The sequence below is a fragment of the Setaria viridis genome, chromosome 3 (assembly GCF_005286985.2).
Source record: "Setaria viridis chromosome 3, Setaria_viridis_v4.0, whole genome shotgun sequence".
Lineage (NCBI taxonomy): Eukaryota > Viridiplantae > Streptophyta > Magnoliopsida > Poales > Poaceae > Setaria > Setaria viridis.
In genome coordinates, this window is record NC_048265.2 from 1,618,520 (window position 1) to 1,639,283 (window position 20,764).

The window sequence follows — 20,764 nt, forward strand, 5'->3', positions numbered from 1 at the left end:
TAAGGTACACACATAGGATGTACATAACTACACGCACACACGTGTGCGCGTCTATACACATATTAAAGAAGAGATTGGAGAGACTACTACCCTCATTGCGTGAAAACACGCACGCTTGTGTGTAATCATAGCAACTCGGAAATAAGGACTTGTTTGGGACTGGTCCACTCTCAAATCGGGTCGTCAACTTCTTTTCTCGGAGAAGAAACAATGACGGTATCTAAGGAATAAGCCACGACCTTGGTTGTAACCTCATAGATAAAAATGCAAAATTTCTATCTTCAAGACCATTGAAAAAGAGCATCTCGAACGAGGAAACGGATCCCTTCGAAATAATTGAATGAGGAGCCGTATGAGGTTCCCAAACACCTCAGCTTTGAAAAAATATGGATCTGAGGATCAACTTCAAGAACTTTGTGGAGTTCATGAAGATGTGTTAAAAACTCATGTTTCAAACATCTTCGTAGAGTGCCATTGTTTACGCACATTCCCCGTACGGTTCGCTTATGTTTCCATCATCCACCTCCGCTCGTCGTTCTCCTCTTCTTCGTTGAAACAAAGCCGCCGCTTAGGCCAGCAACCATGTGCCACCGCCCCTTCTATTCCGGGCTTCCGGCACGCCGGAGCACTCCGCCGCCATGAAGACCGGCAAAACGGGCAGATCCGGTGCTTGTATGCCGATTCCGCCCATTATTTCTCCCTAATCCCTCTACTCCCAGCACCCCCTGCGCATCTGATCGAAGTCCATGAGGCGACGTCCATGGCGTAGGCATGCCCGGCTCCCATAGGGATGGGCGGACGGCATGCCCGCCCACAGCCTTCGGCAGCCAGGGGGCACGCTTACATATGTTAGTTATAAATATTGTTTTCTCATGCCGAAGCACCACATAATTCAACAGGCAAGGCGATGCTTCTTGTACCACGTTCAAGGAGATCATAAACTTCAAGCTATAAGAACCAAAGGAACACAAATATTAGTACTTTTTGTTGGTTTCAATTAATATGCATATTCAACATTTGGCATTGCAAACATCAAACAAACCTTGAGATCCACGGTGGAGCTTGAATCAGTGTTTCCTTGCAAGAATCCCCAACCAAGTGAAAGAAGATAATCTTCCAACTGCAGACAAAATTTGATCTCATCAGCCATAGTTATATTTTTAAGTTGAAAACAACCAATAATATTAGATATATATAATTTTCACCTGAGGTAGAGTTTGGACACGCAGCCCGTCAAACGAGACAATCACATCTCCATATCTAATGCCAAGCTTCTCAGCAGTAGAACCAATATCTACCTACATAGGTCAAACTCTCAAAGGAATTACAATGTTCCTGTATCATAGTCTCAATAGAGCTCAATACACACTGAACAGAAGAGTCATACCCTGTCTACAATGTACCCATTGTTGATGTTGTGATCAAGAGAGATCACCTCCTGGAGTGACACGTCCAGCAGCTCCACTGTTCTCAAGCTCAAACCATGTACAGGGCGAGCAATACAACTGAAATAAGTTGGATTCAAACAATCAGCTCTAAAAAATTATCACAAAGAAGCCAAATGCAGCAGTTTCATAAGACCATGTCAATGTCACTTTAATGATGCATTAGCATAAGTTCAAGGATACATTCGGTTTGTCTTAAAATACTAGACCCTGTTAAATTAAGTTATGCATGAAACATGATTATTTGCAATATAAGACTATGGAGTCATAATTTTAAAAGTGGATACGATTAAAAGAGTTTTTATCTTTTCTCCCAAGGATCCACTGCCTGAACTTTAAGGAGATACCGTCCAAAACAAGATAGGTCTATATGAAGCGGCAGCCGTTCTAGTTCCTTGTGTTAAAATTCGACTTGAAAATTAATTAGCTCTTGAGACAGATTGAGCAAGCTCCATGAATCTTCATGGACCACGTTTGTTGAAGTGAACCAAGCTAATCACAGGTTTGCCCTTAATACCAAGTTTATGCACATAACATTGCAACTTGCTCAAAGTCTGAGCATATGCCATTATACTTGATGATTCGGATATATGGGTTCTAACTGATCCAAGCTAGTACATGCTGTATGGCAGTAATGTCACTAGCCAATTTTCCAGTCTATCTAGAAGCAACATTGTCAACCACCTTTTCAAACTTCGTTAGTACAGGCTCCCATTTTTATAGATTCATTAAACCTAATAGCATATATTTCTACACGGGGCAAGGGGAAAATTGCTCAGCTCAGTGAATAAAGAATGTTAAAATGCAAATTCTATACACATAAGGCAAATTGGAACAAACACTGCTTACAACTCAAAAAAAATTATGTTGAATTTTAAAACCAATTAACTTAGATGTTATAAACATTAAGCAAGTAATAACATCAGCGCAACATTGAGCAAAGTTAACGAACCTGAACTTCATCCACATTTCAATGTATGTAAGGATGGTGGAGATGGAAAGAATACTAAGATTTGGGCCACCATTATCAAATGCCATCCCAGTGACATTGCCATCATTGTCAATCACCGGTCCTCCAGTGCCACCCTACATCAAAGAAATACTATTAACTAAACTGTGCGATGAAGTAAGAATACAATACTGGGAAATAATAATGCTATTAGTACCTTAGGAGGTTCACAGTTAAGAAACATGTGGTAGTTGCACACTAAATCATCTGGGTCTTCAAACCACAAGATTTTCCCATGCCTAGCCACCAGATTAGACTCTTCGCCCCTACCCAACATGAAAACCTCCTGACCGTAGTTTGGGTTAGATCCAAAAGAGGGGGTCTGCAAAGGTAAGTCTGACTAGGACGAGATCTCCAATAAAGCAATATCATAATGCTGATTGAAGAACAAGAGTTATCCCTCTACGGCGGCCCTATTTGGCAAGCAAATGTGTAGCTGAAAGGGTAGAAAAGAGGTTTCATTAGATGTATTGTGCAATAGGGTCAAGAAAATAGCCAATCAGATAAGAACCATGGGAAAAAAAGAAATTCTGAAAAGATAAACAAGCCCATAGCACTATTACACAAATCTGAAAAACACACACATGAACTCTACAATGTAGCAACCTTGTTGCGGCTACATGTGAAGAGGTAATAAACATTGGTTGGATTGCACTAGTAGATGTTTTGCAAGAGATGTCAGGGATTGGCAAAAAAATGTGGGAAATGTGATAGCCGAAAATGAATAAATTAAGTAGAAGCACATATCTTCCATTCTGCAGCTCACAAAGTTACTGATAACTTGTCCTTAAACCTAATTTCTAAAGTTAACGCAAGCTCCACAAAATTTAACATTGAAAGCTTTGTCTGTACCTTAAATTTGGGATCAAGTGTACATACAACTCCAGAACTAGTTAATATTCTAGCACACTTCTTGGTCTCCTTCCAACCGATGCAGATGCCAGTGCATTGGTTAATGAACTTCCCATCTGCAAACAGATGTGGGCGTTATCATCAGCATATAGGAGGATTAAATCAGGTTCATGTTGGCTGTGTGCGGTCGCAGAGGTCGGAAATTATTCCCTTTTCTAAAAAAAAATCAGGTTCGTGTTCATCAACCAATTTTACCGTGTGCAATGGCGGAGACGCTAACGACTGAGCGTGCCGCTTCCCGGATAAGTGCCTTTTCTCTTGGGCTGGAGACACTCTCGGCAGTATATGGGTCTTTGGGCTTCACCACAGTAGGAAGATTTCTACGAGGATCTATGGAAAGGTGGAAAAAGATGCAGCAAAGATTAGTTGTGCACTTGTGCAGTAGGAAAAGTTCCAAGTTTTGAGTTGAGAAGAAGGTGACCTTTTGCAGCAACCTTGGAGATCCTCCTCCGCTTGCCAGACGAGGGGAGTGGCTGGCAGCGAGGAGGTAGCGGCGGGGTGCTGGTAATGGGTGCAGCAGGTAAGGAACTGAAGCCCTCTCCTGCTGCGGCTGCCAGCGTGTTCCTCTGCTGCTTCTCCTCGGTGCCTGTGTTGCTCCCGCCCACCAATTCCGTCGCCGCCGCCTGAGTCTTCTCCCTCTCATTAGGCACCGGCCCCGTACTGCCACCGCTTGCCGCCATACTCCAAGGCCCCGTCCGCCAACCTATCCACGTCCGGCGGCTTTGGCTTCTTCTCAATGGCCACCCCCGGAGTCCTCCTGTCGGTGCGAGCTCACCGTGGCTTTTGTTCTTCTCCTAATCTGTCAACTCGCCGGCGCCGGACTCCTCTTCGGTTTAGGCGGAACGGGAATCCTCTCGTCACCTCTAGAATCGACGGGGGGTGGGTCGGGATGATACGAAGAACAGTAGTCGAACTTGAATCCAACACGAAATCCTAATTCTCACCTTCCAACCCGAATTCGACATAGAAATCGGAAAATTATGGGAAAATTAGTTCATCGAAAGAACGTCACTTCCGGAAAAGAGCTGCGTCACGCGAAATACCATCAAAGAAGAAGGATACATTATCTGAAAATAACATTCCGTCACAGTTAGAGCTAACAGTGTGAAAATCTTGCAGCTCTTCACCTTCTTCCCACGCTAAAAGCATCGGCAGACAATCCCTCACATTCTCCTTCCCTGAGCTCCGGAGGGTCGGATTTGCACAGGGTGGTCACCGGCAGCATCGATCGGCAGAGCTCGAGGAGGCGCCAGGTCTGGCCGAGCTAGGCGGTGGCGTGGCTCGGCAAGGTCCTGGAGCTCGAAGAAGACCTCGACGGCGCGGAGCTCGAAAGGTCGACGCGAGCCGCGGCATCGAAAAGCTTGGTGCGAGCGGCGGCGGGCCAGCGTGCGCGGCCTGTGGACGTCAACGACGCCCCGCGCCTCGAATTCCCCCTCTTCCACATCAACGGGCGCCACTCAGACCAGCAGCAAAGCAACAGGAAGAGGAAGAAGAAGAAGAAGAAGATGAGGTCACAGGAGGAGGGTCTTTCGTGCCTGCCATGGTGGGTAGCACCGGCGCCGCCGCGACTGTCTGCAACTCTGCATCTCCTCCATTGGCCGAGCGAAATTCTGCTCCCGGTGGGGATCGCTCGCGGTACTGCAGCGGGCCAGCGGGGTCACCAAGCCCGGCCCACGTAGATATCGAAGCTGGTCATAAAAGGCAAGCCCAGCCATGATTACATTTCGCAGAAACCGCTTTGTAGTACCATACGTGTTCTGCTCCGTCCGATCAAATCACGGCTGCCCCGTTCTCGTACTCGAAGTCGATACTTTCCCATCCCTCGCCGACTCGCCGTCCGCCGCGCCTCCCCCGCCTCGCACGCCGCCGTCGACGCAAAGCCGCGCGCTAGACCTCGATCCTGCGGCCGGGGCGATGAAGCTCGTCCACCGCGACCTTGTCCGCAACGGCCCCGGATCCGTCAAGGTCCCCCTTTCCTTCCGCCTCTTTCTCTCTGTCGCTGGGTGATCCCTATCCGAGCAGTCCAGTTGCTTGTTGGGTTTGCCTTGTATTGGGGCTAGGGCTGACCCAATCGTTGGGATTCCGTGGGGTTGGTTTTTGATTGGCTAGGAATTGTGGTTCGCAGTTAGTGCCGGAGGAGGAGGACGACCTGTGGCACGCGTACAACCTCATTGCTATCGGGGACAATCTCCAAGCGGTCACTGTTCGGTGAGTGAGTCCTCTGGTACTCTTATAGCTTGCTTTAGCTTGCAGCTTGCTTCAGCTCTTATACTCGTAGTAAGTCCTCTGGTGGATGCAGTAAACTACCGCAACTTAAGCAATTATGTTTTGCATTTAAGAAAGCTGCTATGTTCTCTAAAGCTTCTGGGTTTGTTAATTTTACACTCCTATGGCTCTCGGCCTATGATTGAAACTGGATGTAAAATTAGGGGAGATAGCTGTAGTAGGCCTGGTTAGTTTATTTGTTATACGGCAACAAACATGAGAGACGGATAATTTTCAGCTATTGACTTGGATTTGGGATGGGTTTTGCTTTAAGTTCACCAATTATCCTTTCATTCAAAATGCTCTGCTGCAGCTCCATACTGATTATTACACGTTAATAATTATATGGATGATCACAAACAGTATTAGTGCGAAAAACATATGATATGCCAAATTGCTTTGAAGGCTTTGATCTAACTACAACTCGGAATAGTAATTGAAGTCTCCATCCACTGCCCCTCATGCATCGGTGTATGTGTGCACATTTAAAACACTTTTACAGCCTTCATGTTATGGAAATTGTGGATTTCCTTATAAGCAATTGCTGTTCTTTTGCTGGTTTACAGGAAAGTGTTGAGAGAGGTGGCATCTGGAGGGCGTGATGCCGAGCGTGTGAAGCTTAAGTTGGAAATCGTAGTAGAGGTGATATATCATCTATCTATCTGTATCTGTCCGGTGTTTCTGTCTATTAGCATTCAACATGTGAATTGAGAGCCATCATCATTGTTTATCAAGACTCAAGAGTGCCATCTTTATCCACATCACTTGTGGCATCTGGAAAGAAAGTAACAGAATGGGCATGATTGAAACTGTTACTACAGGAGATACTTATGTAAAAGCCTAACAATTTGCTATCTAAACTGATTTTTTTTCCAAATATAAGTACTTTTCAGGATGTGGTTAAATAAATCTGTTGTTTTTATCCCTGACGTTGATTTTAGTTACTTTGCTCCTCTTCGTTTTGTTTCATGTTCTTTCCTTATGCTATCAAACCTTACCCATATATCTGGATTGGCAATTGAGTGTGTCCTCTGTTTTGGAATGAAGTCTGTAGACTATGACAAAGAGGGATCTGTCTTACGTGTGCGTGGAAAAAATATCACTGAGAATGATCATGTGAAGGTTAGTGATATTTATTTAATAATTCTACCGTGTAATATACCCAGTTAAGCTGACCTCTTTCTTCATTAATGAAGATTGGCCAGTTCCATACTTTAGAGCTCGAGCTGAAGAGACCTTTTGTTCTACGAAAGGTATGGTTTAAATGTCAAGCAAGTTTATCTCAAGATGTGTGCCTTTTGACTGTACAGTATATCTGCATTGGCCTCACTTTTCTGTTAATAATGATTACCTGTTTCTTTGCACTCTACAATATCAATTCAGGTCCTGTTAGACTGGTTAAGCCTAAGCTGAAATGGCTTCTTTATTCTTAAGAGTCACCAGACATGGTGCTATATATATTTTTTATTCTTCATAACCTTAACCCCTCTTCTGTAGCTATTGTGACAAGACCAACCTGTTGATGTAATAGGAGAAACTAAGCACCTCCATCAGCTGCCATGTCACTTGTACATTCTAAGCAGATAAAAGCTATATCAACATTTATTAAGTGCACTTGACATGGCCTCTATGTAGTTATCCGATATTTGCTATGCTGGATGTGCTAATTGACTCAGGTTTCTGAGCTTGATGGTTGCTGCCCATGAACCTATGTTCTTTGCAGTCTTTATCATCTATAGTTTTCTAGTTAGGAAATAAACCAAGATGTTATGGTTTTTCTGTTTTCATCTGTTGAAGTCAGAGTAGCATCTTCTCCACTATGCTTATTATGGTGCACGGTTGTGATGATGCATTTCATTCTGTTTTGTTGCTACTGTATCTTAAATGAAGTATGTACATCTTGTGTAGGAAATTTGGGATTGGTTAGCCCTTGAAACCATCCAGCAAGCATGTGGTATGTGATTTTGTCCTGTCGTTTGTAAACATGGATTATCTGCTCAATCAAATGTCCATCTCATCATCCATTTTTAAAATAAATGTGTTAACCTGGTGCACGCATGATACCTGGTCTGATTCAGCGGTGACCGTCCTGCTAATTTCACCATGAAATAAACCACTTTTTCATTTCATTTTTGAAAACAAGCTTTTCCAAATCTCCTTGCTTTCTATTGTTGCTCCTTCATGTAAAACATAGTGTTTTAATTGAGTCTACCCAACCTATTGTAGATCCTTCTGCAAGTGCTGATCTAGCAGTTATTCTAATGCAAGAAGGACTTGCCCACTTATTCCTCATTGGCAAAAGGTGAGTAGAATTATTGCAAATATTGATTTCTCTAGTATTGATTGAATTGCTCTAGCTTGTAAGGTGACAGTGTTGTTAACTATATATGTCTATTCTTAACAATTAGCTCCTCTAGACTCTGGCTCACTCATGCTAAGAGTGTTTGTATATCACTTTGTAGAGACCTTGCTTGCTGCACCCACATTATATGAAATTCCCTGTTCTGCAAGTGACCATTTATTCAATGTTGGCTCTTTCAGAGGAATAGTAATACCTTGAACATGATATACAAAAAAGATAGATGTTGAGTGTATTTTCATCTCTATCTTACCTCCCCTTAAGTGGTTACACAATCAAAATAGTGTTTTCTAGTTTCAATTGAAGAACACATGTTGCCATATATATGTCGTCCTGTCTTGTCCTGACATCTATCATTCTCTTCTAAACAGCATAACAGCGACCAGGGCACGTATTGAAACATCAATTCCTCGGAAGCACGGTCCTGCAATTGCTGGCTATGAGTCGGTATGATAATTGGTTCTATTAACTACTGGACAAAATTGTGTGTGTGTGTGTGGGTGGGTGGGTGGGTGTGTTTGGTTTTCACTCATTTCCACTTTCTGCTGTTCTTGTATAGGCCCTCAAGAAGTTCTTTGAGCATGTTTTGCAAGTAAGTTATGCACACGATGTTCACAAGCAAATTTGAACATGCACACAGACACATTTGACTAATGGATTTCATTGCTTGGTTGTAGGCTTTGCTGAAACACATTGATTTTGAAGTAGTCCAGTGTGTTGTAATTGCAAGCCCAGGTTTTACAAAGGTAATCCTCACTTATCTGCTATAATAGTTCCTCTATACGGGCATAAGTTTCAGCTGTGCTATTAGATACACGCTCACTCTTCAGTAAGTATATACGGTACCAAATGAGTCCATCTGTCATTCTGTCTCAAGCGTTACTTGCACAAAATAAAATGCTCCTATGTTAAGGCAAAAAAGGTCAATTTATGTGATTTTTATTTCCCTTTTCCCTTTTTATCTTAACAGGATCAATTCCGTGATTATATGTTTCTTGAAGCTGCACGACGAGATTTAAGGGTAATAATTGAGAACAAACAACGCCTTGTTCTGGCACATGCCACATCAGGTTACAAGTGAGTTTTTCCATCGTTTTGTATATAGTTTTGTCTGTGGGGATAATGTGTTGATTCTTAACACTGTAATTTGTACACATTTAGGACTGCTATCTAATCTTCAGAATGGCATGTCACTAGCACTAGCAGTTTAGCATTATGAACTGTTGGTAACTTATTTTCCGTGATCTCAGATATGTGTAACTATTATTTAGAAGTGGTTCGTCACATGTGATAAGCTGCAATAATCCTTCTGGAACCATAACAATCTTAGCTAATTCTGTATTTGCCAAATGATTTTTAATGATCATGTTATTTATTTGTTTGAGCATATCATTTTTCCTTTACATGTCCATTTGTTTGCTAGGCATAGTTTGAAGGAAGTTTTGGATACCCCAGGCATCATGGCACTGATAAAAGATACAAAAGCAGCACAGGAGGTAAGTCTGACTCAGAATCGAACATGTCACAAAGTATGCTAACTTAAGTATGAGCTTTCTTAAACAATTTCTTTGATTACTAAAGCATATTAGACCCAGTCTAAACAGATAATATCAGATTTTCTTAGCTGTTTCATATTCATATGTCTTTCTATCTAATTTGCAGGTCCGAGCTTTGCAGGATTTCTTCAATATGCTTACTAATGTAAGTGTCTTCAAGTGAAACCAATTTTTTAATAGTACCTTTTGAAGCTTGCAATAGTTACATGGATCTTCTCTATTCTGGTGCCACGGATTAGAGTTAGACCCTTTGTATTTTTTCAGTGGTACCTTTTGTCAAAAGAAACTTAAATAATAATTTCATATGCTTAGCTGCTTATGAACTTAATTGAAGATATATGTTTGCTGATTATCTGCAGGATTCAGCTCGTGCTTGTTATGGACCAAAGCATGTTGAGATTGCACAGGACCGTCTTGCTATTCAGACTCTTTTAATAACTGATACTTTGTTTCGGTAAGTTGCATTCATCAAAACTGATAATATGTTCTGTAATCAGATATAAGGAAAATTACAATGATAAGAAACAAAGATTTTTCAGTCATGGTGAAACTGAACCATGCAACACATTGTATTAGACTAAATTTCTATATAAGCTTACTGTCCTAACTTGCTAGAGTCTATAGATGAGGAAACAATAGATTAATGAACTATCTGGGCTTTCTCAAATATTCATTAGACCTAACTATGATGAGTACACACTTGGGAAAGGAATCTAGTCATTCCAGTCTACCTTTTCTTTTACTGTGATGTGAATCATATCAGGCGACAGCTTGTCACTACTTGTTTAATGATATTAACTGTGTTTTCAAATAGGTCTTTTTCCGCACAAGCACTTAACATCTGATTCTGTCAACACTAACATTTTCTTACTCTTATTCTGGCCATAGCAAGTGATGCCCCATATTCCACATGAGTGTTTTGCGAGCTTTGGTAGCTTGATATTTCTGGAGGATATATCTGTCGTGCAATACTATGAATATCGTTCCTATGCACGTCTAGTTGAAAGTTGAAACAGAAGTTTATGCATTGCAAACCTATGTCCATATGAGTTGTCAAACTTCTAATTCTGATATTCTACCTGTGTATTAGTATTCACAGTTCTATCATGCTTCTCAGTGGTACTACTTAGTCCATATAATAGAATTTCTGGTGGTGACTGTTGAGAAATAATGACCGAACCTTTTGTTCGCTTACAGGAACGCCGATATAGCTACGAGGCAAAAGTATGTGAAGTTGGTTGAAGGAGTCAAGAAATATGGTGGTACAGTGCACATATTTTCTTCAATGCATGTCTCCGGCGATCGTGAGTTCTATGCACTTATCTTATGATTTTGATCTGGTTGCTCGTTTCCATTATGATCGATGAAAATTTATGCACTAAGCTATATAATGTTGGATTTGCTTTAAACAGTAATAGTAAACATGACCTCTGTTTAATCTCATTTTCAATGCAATAGGTAAAGTTTATTTACTTTTATTGCTTGCTGCAGTGTTGTGTTTAAATTCCATTTGTCGTTTGTTTGAACAGAGTTAGCGCAGTTGACAGGGATAGCAGCTATACTTCGTTTTCCCCTGCCTGACCTAGAAGACATCGAGATGTGATCATACCAACCCCTCTGCAGCTGTTTAACATTTTTTTGGTGGTGGTCTGTTTGCTTATAACCGACATCATGTGTAACTTTATGCTGCTGATTTGATATAGTCATATAGGTAATCCTGGAAAGAGATTCACCTACTTTTTAAGATATCCAAGTTGTAAATGGTTTGTTGTGCCATATTTGTTAATTCTTTTCTCGATAAAGGGCCCTTGGTTCTTAGAGTTTTAAAAGGCAAGCATGCATAAAAGCCTGGTAATCTGTGGGTTAGCCTTCTCTTTCAAAACTTAAACTGACTTAACATGGTGCGTACATGGAAATCACATGTTCTGACTTGAAAAGTCATAACCGTGGAGGTTCAGACATCGGACTAATTTTTCGTGGGGGGTGTTGCTAGCACGGGCACGGTACAGCATTAGCCGTTGTGTGATTGTGGACCCTTTTTTTCCATGAAAAAAGGACACGATTTTATGACTTTATATGGAATCACACCTTTATGCTCCTACGCTCTGCTGGAACTCTCCTGGAACCTAGTGCTCTGATGGCCAACCTGTGCCTACCTGTCTGCATTATTGTTCGATTATTCTTTTTTCTTTCTTTTATTTACGGGTGTACGCTTAGCATGATATAGACCATACTTGCTCTGAGAGTCGTAGTCGTGGAGAACGAATGCACAAGATCACCTTGGACAGCTGAATTTATTGGGTTTTTTATGCAAAAAAAATGCAGAATACATACAAGGCAACAAAGCGGAATCTTGTGGTTTAGTGTTTGGAGTCCAAGTATATCATTTGCCAAACCACTAGAAAATACGTGTGCGTGACAGTCGATGGGCCACGAGTTGCATTTTCTGCCATTTTTCGGACTATCGTTTGTACTCATCGATTTGGCGTGTTGTTCGGCATGTCCAGCGACAAATAAAAAGTTTTGGACTTCGATTATGAAAATTTACTGGCACATCATGGTGCACGAACTTGTTTCCTTCCATCGTTTGCTCACTACTACCATGTGGCAAGAGTCAGGTCATAAGGTAAACACGTAGCTTATTCAAAAAAAAAAACGGTAAACACGTAGCTCAATGTGATTTGCTTCGTCATCTAGAGGGGAAACAGCTCGGATCACTAGCTGAGCCGCCTAAATGGCCGTTGACCTGAGGTTTACCTTGGTCATTTCTCTCTAATCTTCTCGTGCCCGTGCCGTGGAGTAGAACACAATGAATAGCAAACCTTCGTGGCTTTCCGACATCATCAGATTTCTCCTCTCACATATTACATTCTATTGGTTATTGTCCCACAGAAAAAGAAACCCTTATCAGTGGACCCAGCTGCATTTCCATCTCTTTCTTATTCTGTCACGCTCTACAACGTGACAAGCACGGAAGGGCCAAATGCCGCACGCTTCCCCCGAGCGATCCGGGGCGCCAGGAGCCAAATGGCAACGGTTTGTATTTTTGGAAGGAGGCCCATCCACGTCGCGGGCCCACAGTGGTGGCCACGAACAATTTGTCCCTTGGGAAGAAAATTTCGCATTTTCGATTGAAAAATGCTGGAAATTCACAGATGGATACCGATTGCTCGTTGCGTCAACGTAGTCTGTCTAATCAGGAATAATCCGAAGGCACTAGGCGCCTAGGAGTAGGACAACGCAGGAGGAGAGACTAGCCTAGCTCGTTGATGTAACTGCCTAATAAAGCTACTTGCGGTGTTATCTTGGGGGTATTTTAATCAAGTAGCTCAAGTTGGGGCGGCGATGCCACTTTACAAGTGGACTTATGCCGGACATGAGATGTTTATCCGATCCCATTCCGACGAATGTCAAACCCTAGGATTAGGCTATTGGTAAAATTCATGACGTCAGCACCACCTGGTTAAGTAGTGAGTAGTATAGTAATCAGCTAGTTACTCCTCTGCATTCGCAATTCAGCCGTCTGCTGTACAATCAGTAGGGCACGGACCACGGCAGCAGGGCAGATTTTACTGAAATTCCTAGGTAATTTGAGTAAACATTGTCCTAGCTAGAGATTGCTTAATTTGCCTTGTGTCCCGGCTTTTGAGCTCGGCAAGTACGCGAACCCCGGCAGGGTTTTTGCTTAAACTTGACCGATCTGTCCCTCAGGAGATGAGCATGTTCTGATGAGCTGATCCAACCCCTCCCACCCGTTTCGAAGACTACAAATCGGCAGCCATCGTCATATTGTGCGTACGATCCTAGTTAAGTAGCCTATCCATCTCTCGCCACCCATGCATCTTCAACCTCACACAGATTAAACAAGAATCCAATCCTCTCTCCTAGCTGCTTCCTCAATTTAATACAAGCAACCACATAGGCTTTGCTTTCCTGACACATCATCAGGCTGATGAGACTTAGTACCAAAATTAAAAGATACATACATACATATATATGGACCCAATCATTACATTACCTGTAAATTATCCAACTTGAGCTGCTAGCCAGGCCCTCGATCCATTACACCACCATGGTCGTCCATAGCTTGCTAGTTACAAATTAAATTATTAGCATAATAAACCACAATGGTGGCACTAATCGTACGAACCTGAAAGGACCAGCTAGGCATTGTAAACAAAGGAGAAATCCTTCTACTTTGGTCACCTTATTGTTGTTGACTCTTAATATAATCCCTTCCAAGATGGTCCCAAAAATGTGCAGGCATCCCTTCACCTCACCAAGAACCAGCAACACTTCACGCGGCTCTAGCATGAGCCGAGCCCATTTGTCGAGCACAGATTAAAGCATCAGCTAGCTAGCTAGGCCACGTTCCACAAGATAATTAAGGTCTTTGGCATGCTTCAGCCACACCCCCGAGTTGGCCATGTTGTAGAATATCACAATGTATCTATACTTGTACTACCACTTAGTACTATAATTTTTGTTCTTATCACTGTATGAATGGAATGCAGGTGGCGTGTGATGATATAATCACATCCTTTAATTTTCTAATGGAATTGAAAAAAAAAAGTCACATCCTTTTCTTGTGGGGCACACTTATAGCCTGCCATGCAAATGATTAGTGTTATATGTTGAGAGTGTCATGAGATGCAACAAGGGGCTAGCGAGCTAGATCAGTGCTTTCAGTGATGGCAATCATCACGCCATCATCATCACAGCAGGCTACCCACAATAACTTACTAATACCTCACCTACTAATTAGCTAATTGCCTTGCAAAATGCTACCCCATCTCTCACTCGCTATATAAGCTCACTCTCTTCACTGGAGTGGCACAGCTAAGCTGATTAAGCGCTGTCATCATATCGCTCATCAGAGAGTATCAGTGTCCAGCTAGCGCAGGACCGAGACTAGCTCCGAGAGGCAGGGAGATCATGGCTAGGCTGGCCTCGGTGGTGCGGTGGTGCGGCGGGTGGAGGGAGCGGAGGGCGCGGCGGCAGAAGCTGCTGCGCCGGCGGCAGCACAGCGGCGGCACGGTGTGGCTTGGCCGGCGCAGGAGCTGCCGGCTGTCCGTGTCACGGCTGGTGCGGTGGCGCCTAGTGGCGGCGCTGCTGCGGCCCATCAGGAAGGCGCTGATGGAGATAGTCGCCGGCGCGGCGGCCGGCCCGGCCGGCCGGCGGCAGCTGGTGACGCTGCCGCAGCTCAACTTCCCCTTCGTCGGCACGCTCACGCTCCCGGCCGTCGCTTGAAAAGCGCGCGCGAGAGAGAGCACAGCATGTAATGATTTTGCGTTTTGTTTGGTTTGATTTTTCGTGGGTTAAGCGATCGATCTCCCAGCTGGTGCGACCTCTCGTCTCGATCGGTTATTAACAGCTGACATTTTCTCCCTTTTTGTAACTTTCATGTATACTGTCGTAATGCTCCAATACTCATAGCAAGTACGAATTCAAATAAAGGTAATAAATTCAGAGCAGGTTTACACTAAAATTAAATCCACGCTTGGAAATGCAGGAAAAAAAAATCTTATGAGAACGAATCTGTCAGAGGTTTATACAAACAGTGCAAATTCATTTATGTAGGAAATTAATAGAACAACTTTCGTGCGTTCCATAATCCATACAGGATCCGAATAGCAAGCGAAGAGTATCAGATCAAACCATTAAAAACCACACAACAGAAATTAAAGACTGCTAAAAGGTGAAGGACAGGTTCTGACGAGCTAAGGAGTACTTAAGCAGATGGTGCATATACACGTGATGGTGGTTAGAATTTCCTAGTAGCACGCAAAGCGTTCATCTTCATGCAAGGATATGCAAGAACACTAATTCGAGGACGGCAAAAATTTTGAGAACCTGGTACTAACTAACATCTATCTCATGATAATTTTAAGGTTTATTAATTAGCATTGGGAGCTTTTTTTAGTTAACTTGTGCTAGATTTGGTGATAAAGAAAATTTTCCCCATCACACCACCTGACGCCAAACATTGTGATCTTCCCCGTAGGAACACAAATTCAACGACAAATTGATCGAGAACCGCTAGTAATATCTGCAACCAGGGCTCGTGGTATATTGTGGCAAGAGTGGCATCTTAATCTGTGTATCGCTAAACATGCACCATGCATATCTATAGGCAATCACATGGAGGAAAAGAAAAGTCAAGACTTATACTTGAAATCACGTCTTTACAGATTACAAGCATGCTTCTTTTTCTTTGAACAGATTACATGTATGCTTTTAGATGCAGGTAAAGCAGTAAAACTTGCTAGCTATAATACGTTACATATAAATGTCAGTGTAGAATCTTCAGAAGTTTTCAGATATTTATTCGCTCTTCTGAGATTTCTGGACCTTATTTGGAACATGCATGTGCATGGGATGGGAAAGGCTCTTATTAGATCACAAGAAGGCAACGGAAATTAATTTTTGATGTTGACGATCTCCAACTGATGGAGCCAGTTTGTCCGTCTAGCTAGCTGGCGACAACTGTAACGTGCGTTCTGCAGAATTCAACAACGAACTGCGCCTATGGAAATGAATTTGTCTTCAACTAATTTAAATTGCCTTCAGTTCTAACGATTTATATCTGTTTCTCGAAATAGTTTACCAGTAGTCCACTGGCCACATAAAGTTTATATATGATTTCAGGTTACTGTATAGCTAGGCTCTCACACAATAGGTAATTGTTGTCTGTAGCTCAAAGGTGCTTTGGAATCAAATAAAAATAAAAAGTAAATTAAGGTTGCACAATTTATCATGTGTAGTGGTGATCATTTCTAAACTCGAAAAAACAGTCAGCAGTATTATCTGACTTTTTTTTGGTCAAGTAATTTACTACTTTTAGACCACCAGTTGGACATTATTTTTAAGTTATTATGAATGGGTGTATCTTTATAAATACACTAGTACTTTTTATCATAATTTCGGACTTTTTTGTGAACATTTTTTTCATTAGGATATATCAGCAGAAAAATATTGTTGGCAACTACATTATATAATGGGTGAAAACCAGGAGCCATAGAAAATGTTAGGAATGTTTATTAATTCGTATGACATGCACCCTTGTGCATATATATAAATAAAGAAATGGATCTTTGTGAAAGCCCTCTACATTGAATATGCAGTTTTCTGTGGTGGCATTTATAAGTATAACTAAAATAAAATGGTGATTACCAGCTGTACGTTACACACATGACTCCTTAAGTATAAAAACAATTCATCATTTAAGACAGAAGAAAACCACGGAATACACTTATTGCTCTTAATTACAAGAAAAGCTAACTGCCTCTCTAGTGATTACCAAAAAGAATATTTTGTCGTATTTCTTATGTTCCGTGTTGCATATAGGCATATGATATATATCCTCATGGCATACTTGTTTTCCAACAATGATACCTTCTGAGTTGCCTAACATGAAAAAAGATATCAGCTGTCCGCATGGCATTCTTATTCAACGCAAACAAGTTAGTTTCATTTTTTGTTTCTTTGTAAGGATCGGAAAGATCAACATAATTTAATCTTCTTGGCTTGGTCTCCAGGTTTATTCCAAAATTGGATGTTGCCTTTACTTAATCATGTGTGATATCTAGTTGTCTACCCAGTTTCGTAGTAAAAAAAAGACCATATAATTTTTGTTCTTGCTTGACAGCAATGTTCTTAATTCAATAATAATAAGAAAAAATACTTATGATCTTATTAAACTTGGCATGCAGGGAAACTTCACATAATTGACATCATGCTAAAATGATTTGATAGTTATATCTCTGTCTGTTAGATTTGATTATTCGCCATCTCTGTAGTGCAAGAGGTAAAACATGACAGAGCACAACAGAAGGAAAGGAATATGTGCATCATTGGTATAGAAACCTCCGAATTAAGGAATCAGTACACAGTCTTGGTCTACCACACACCATTATTAGTGGGCAACATATTGTTATGTATATTTATGTTAATCAATGGAAGATGATTAAATTGTAGCTAGCAAGCAAATTATTAGTACAGCTAACCATGTGGGCCAATTATGGATTGGCGGAATCCAAAATGACATTAGCTGTTGATTCAAGTACCATTTTGGTGTTAGTACTGATTTAGCTGTTCGAATTGGACGGCCATCTTACCTAATTAATACTCCTATAATTAAGTGTAATGCACACAGCACATACTTTGTCTACATACATCGAGAGCTTTGTGTCTTTTTGAAACATATGTGAACATGCGTGCACACTTAAATTAAGATGGTGCCAAAACCAAAATATAGAGCGTCCAAGAAAAAGACAATTAAATACATTATATCTTCATAAATATATAAACTGTATGGATAATTTGTTTACACAAAATAAATAGGTATACCATATGTGCAAAGAGCAAACAAGCAAATAATAAAGGAGAAACGACCTTTATGAATGCAATGCCTTAAATTACGTATAGTTTTGATAAAATTTGCACAAATATGCTTAACCTACCCAATATGGAACATAATTCTTCACACAAATTACTTCTCTTTTGATCAGTTGAAACAAAGAGAAGGAGACAACATTAAGCCTTTCAGATTCTTACCTCGCAAAGGAAGCAACAATCACATGTGTTAAAAAACAACCAAGTATTAATAACAGACGAGAAAAGAATCAAAGAGAAAAACAAGATAGCATCAATTACACAGAATACTCTTTAGAGCCGGTGGCACCTAAAAAGGAACCGGGGATAATTAGTTGGTGTAGTTGATGGAAGGTGAGGAGGAGGGGAAAAAATATGTATTTCCCAAGGAAAAAACAAAAGGGACCTAGGCCCTTTAATCAAAAGATGCTAACTGCCTGTAGAGAGAATGTCTTTTGGTTCCTTTGGCTACAAGTCATATGTCTTCTCAAGCTCAAAGTTCAGCAGCCCTATCCCTCATAGACTCTGTGGATCCCACTTTCCCAAATTTGAGAGCAGAAAGGGAACGCTCCACCAAACCAATTGAACATAACCACCATCCTAGCACTCCAATTACACAAGGCAACAACTAGCTAGAGCATCATCTAGCTAGTTCTCTCTCCCAGGCCTATGAATGGGCGAGATAGGGAGGGAAAGAGAGAGAAATACATACACATGTGCAGCAGCTATATACTACAGAAAAACAAGGGCTAATACAGCTAACTCAATCAGCCATCTAGCTTAGGGAAAAAGAGAGAGTCGCGCAGCAATATGCATGCATCATGCATTCATGCAACCACTGATGGTAAAGGTCCATGCCATGCTATGAGTATGTAATTACCTTCTTCCTCATTCAGATAGACCTACATAAAAGTGAAAAATTGACAGGCGGAAAAGTGCGTGTGTGTATATAACAGCTACCTACATGTGTAGCTAGCTACAAAAGATACACGACATGGTTCCACAATTCACGAACATATATGCATACCAATCATCTTACCCAACAACGAGTACTGCACTAGCTTATATGTATGTGATCTCCATGCTTCAATTCTCTCTATATATGTTACAATTAATTACCTCAATCTCCCTCTCCAATCTCCCATGTGTTCCCAACCTATACACCTACTAATAACCTTACCAACTAAACATATGTACCAACAATAATCTCTCTCCTCAACAATCTCCTATATCTTAATCATGCATCGATCTCATGTGTGACATGAACAAGAGATATGCGATGATCTAGATACAAACAGCGGCAGCAGGGGCAGCAGAAGCATATGATCGGCGGTGCAAGAACAAGAATTAATTAACCATGCGGTATTAATTAATTACTGGTTCGATCATTGGCCGGAGAAGAGGTCGACGAGGTTCTGCATAAGCTGCACCTGCGCGCGGAGGCATCGCAGGTAGTCGGCGGTCTCGTCGAGGAGGCTGCAGTACTCCATCTCGCTGCCGCCGGGGACCAGCCGCCGGAGCGCGTCGGCCCTCGCCGGCTCCCCCGCCTGCCGCGGAGGCGGCCCGCCCCTGGGCAAAGCCGCCGCCGCCGCCGACGTCCCTCCGGCGGCAGAGACGGTGCTCCTGGCGGCGCCGAGTGGAGGCGCTGGCGATGCAGCTGGTGGCGCGCCGGAGACGCGCCTCCGCAGCAGGACCGCGCGCCTCGACCTCATCGCCCTGCACACGCGCACCTGGCGGAGCAGCGCCTGCGTCCACGCGCGGCGCGGGTTGGCGGCGCGCGCCATGGACGAGTAGGCCGCGCGGCGGATGTTGCGCGTGCGGCGCGGCACGGGGGTGGCGCTGTGGATCCGGGCCAGCGCGCGGAGGAAGTGGAAGGCCAGCATGCGCTTGGACGGCGATGCCGAGCCCGACGCCGGGTCCGGGGCGGTGGCGGCGCTGCTGGCCACGGCGCGGCGGTTAGGGTTAGGGTTAGGGTTTGGCGGCGGAGGCGGTGGTGGGCGCGCCGTTCTCTTCCGTGCCATGAAACGGCGCGGATCAGCAGGAGACGGAGCGGGAGAAGGCTGGAGGATCAAGGGAGAGAACTCCGGGGGAGGCGGGCGCGTTGCTTAAAAGGCAGGAGAGGGAGTCGTGGGAGGCAGGAGAGAGGAAGGCGAGAGCGAGAGCAGCAGCAGGAGAGAGAGGGGAGGGGGAGTTAAGGTCGGGGAAGATAGGGTGGGGAGGAGAGAGAAAGGGAGATTTGGGCTCTGACACAGAGGATCAGGAGAGGGGCCTGCCTGGCTTTTGTGCTGTGCTGTGCATGATCTTCTATAGAGAGAGAAAGGAAGAGAGGCAGTAGAGAGAGAGGGAGAGGAACACGGCTCTGACACAGATGTCCTCAGCAAGATCCTGTGTCCTATAATACCTTGTTGACAACGAGAGACAAAACAAAGGCCGCGCCGCAGCAGGGAAATGGAGGAGAGAGAGAGGGGTGTTATTTTTCTTCCGGTGCAAGATGAAACAGGTACAGAGAGAGAGAGGGTGAGGAGAGAGAATAAGATCAAGTGAACAACAAACAACTCCCCACTCCTGCATGTGGGATAATGGAATCCTGTGAAAGATAGAAAAGCACTTTGGTCGGACGGCGGTCGGACGAAGAATCATTTCATTTCTACTACTTCCTCCAAACAAGTAAACAAGTCCCCAATTTCTACGCGGATTAACGAGCTGAGTAACCCCCATTGTTGGCATCCAAGAGCACGATCATCTCTCGTAATCGGCACCCTCCGCGCAAATTGTCCACGCATGTGCCTCGTATCAATGGCGTGATTAGGAAACGCTGGCCAGCCTTTTTGCACAATAATTATGG

The 20,764-nt window shown here is 42.9% G+C and overlaps 2 protein-coding genes and 1 pseudogene across 2 annotated transcripts; 1 reads left to right on the plus strand and 2 right to left on the minus strand.

Moving 5' to 3' along the window:
• Positions 1–259: 259 nt before the first annotated feature.
• LOC117848309 (uncharacterized) lies at positions 260–4,982 on the minus strand (annotated as a pseudogene).
• Positions 4,983–5,126: 144 nt separating this feature from the next.
• On the plus strand, positions 5,127–11,348 carry LOC117848308 (protein PELOTA 1). The gene is made up of 16 exons (XM_034729656.2): positions 5,127–5,331; positions 5,492–5,574; positions 6,198–6,273; positions 6,679–6,753; positions 6,828–6,884; positions 7,540–7,585; positions 7,858–7,933; positions 8,362–8,437; positions 8,550–8,582; positions 8,668–8,736; positions 8,961–9,067; positions 9,414–9,486; positions 9,653–9,691; positions 9,906–10,000; positions 10,744–10,850; positions 11,076–11,348. Exons 1-16 carry the CDS (start codon positions 5,281–5,283, stop codon positions 11,147–11,149), a joined length of 1,137 nt encoding a protein of 378 aa, XP_034585547.1. The 5' UTR covers positions 5,127–5,280; the 3' UTR covers positions 11,150–11,348.
• A 7,491-nt stretch (positions 11,349–18,839) lies between these two features.
• LOC117850721 (transcription factor IBH1) lies at positions 18,840–20,395 on the minus strand. Its single transcript, XM_034732582.2, has one exon. The coding sequence runs from the start codon at positions 19,938–19,940 to the stop codon at positions 19,305–19,307; it is 636 nt and encodes a 211-aa protein (XP_034588473.1). The 5' UTR covers positions 19,941–20,395; the 3' UTR covers positions 18,840–19,304.
• Positions 20,396–20,764: the final 369 nt, after the last annotated feature.

Coding starts and splice junctions, on each gene's coding strand:
- LOC117850721 (XM_034732582.2), bottom strand. CDS start 19,940: ATGGCACGGAAGAGAACGGCGCGCCCACCACCGCCTCCGCCGCCAAAC.
- LOC117848308 (XM_034729656.2), top strand. CDS start 5,281: ATGAAGCTCGTCCACCGCGACCTTGTCCGCAACGGCCCCGGATCCGTC. Junction 5,332..5,491: donor ACGGCCCCGGATCCGTCAAG/GTCCCCCTTTCC, acceptor TGTGGTTCGCAG/TTAGTGCCGGAGGAGGAGGA. Junction 8,583..8,667: donor TCTTTGAGCATGTTTTGCAA/GTAAGTTATGCA, acceptor GCTTGGTTGTAG/GCTTTGCTGAAACACATTGA.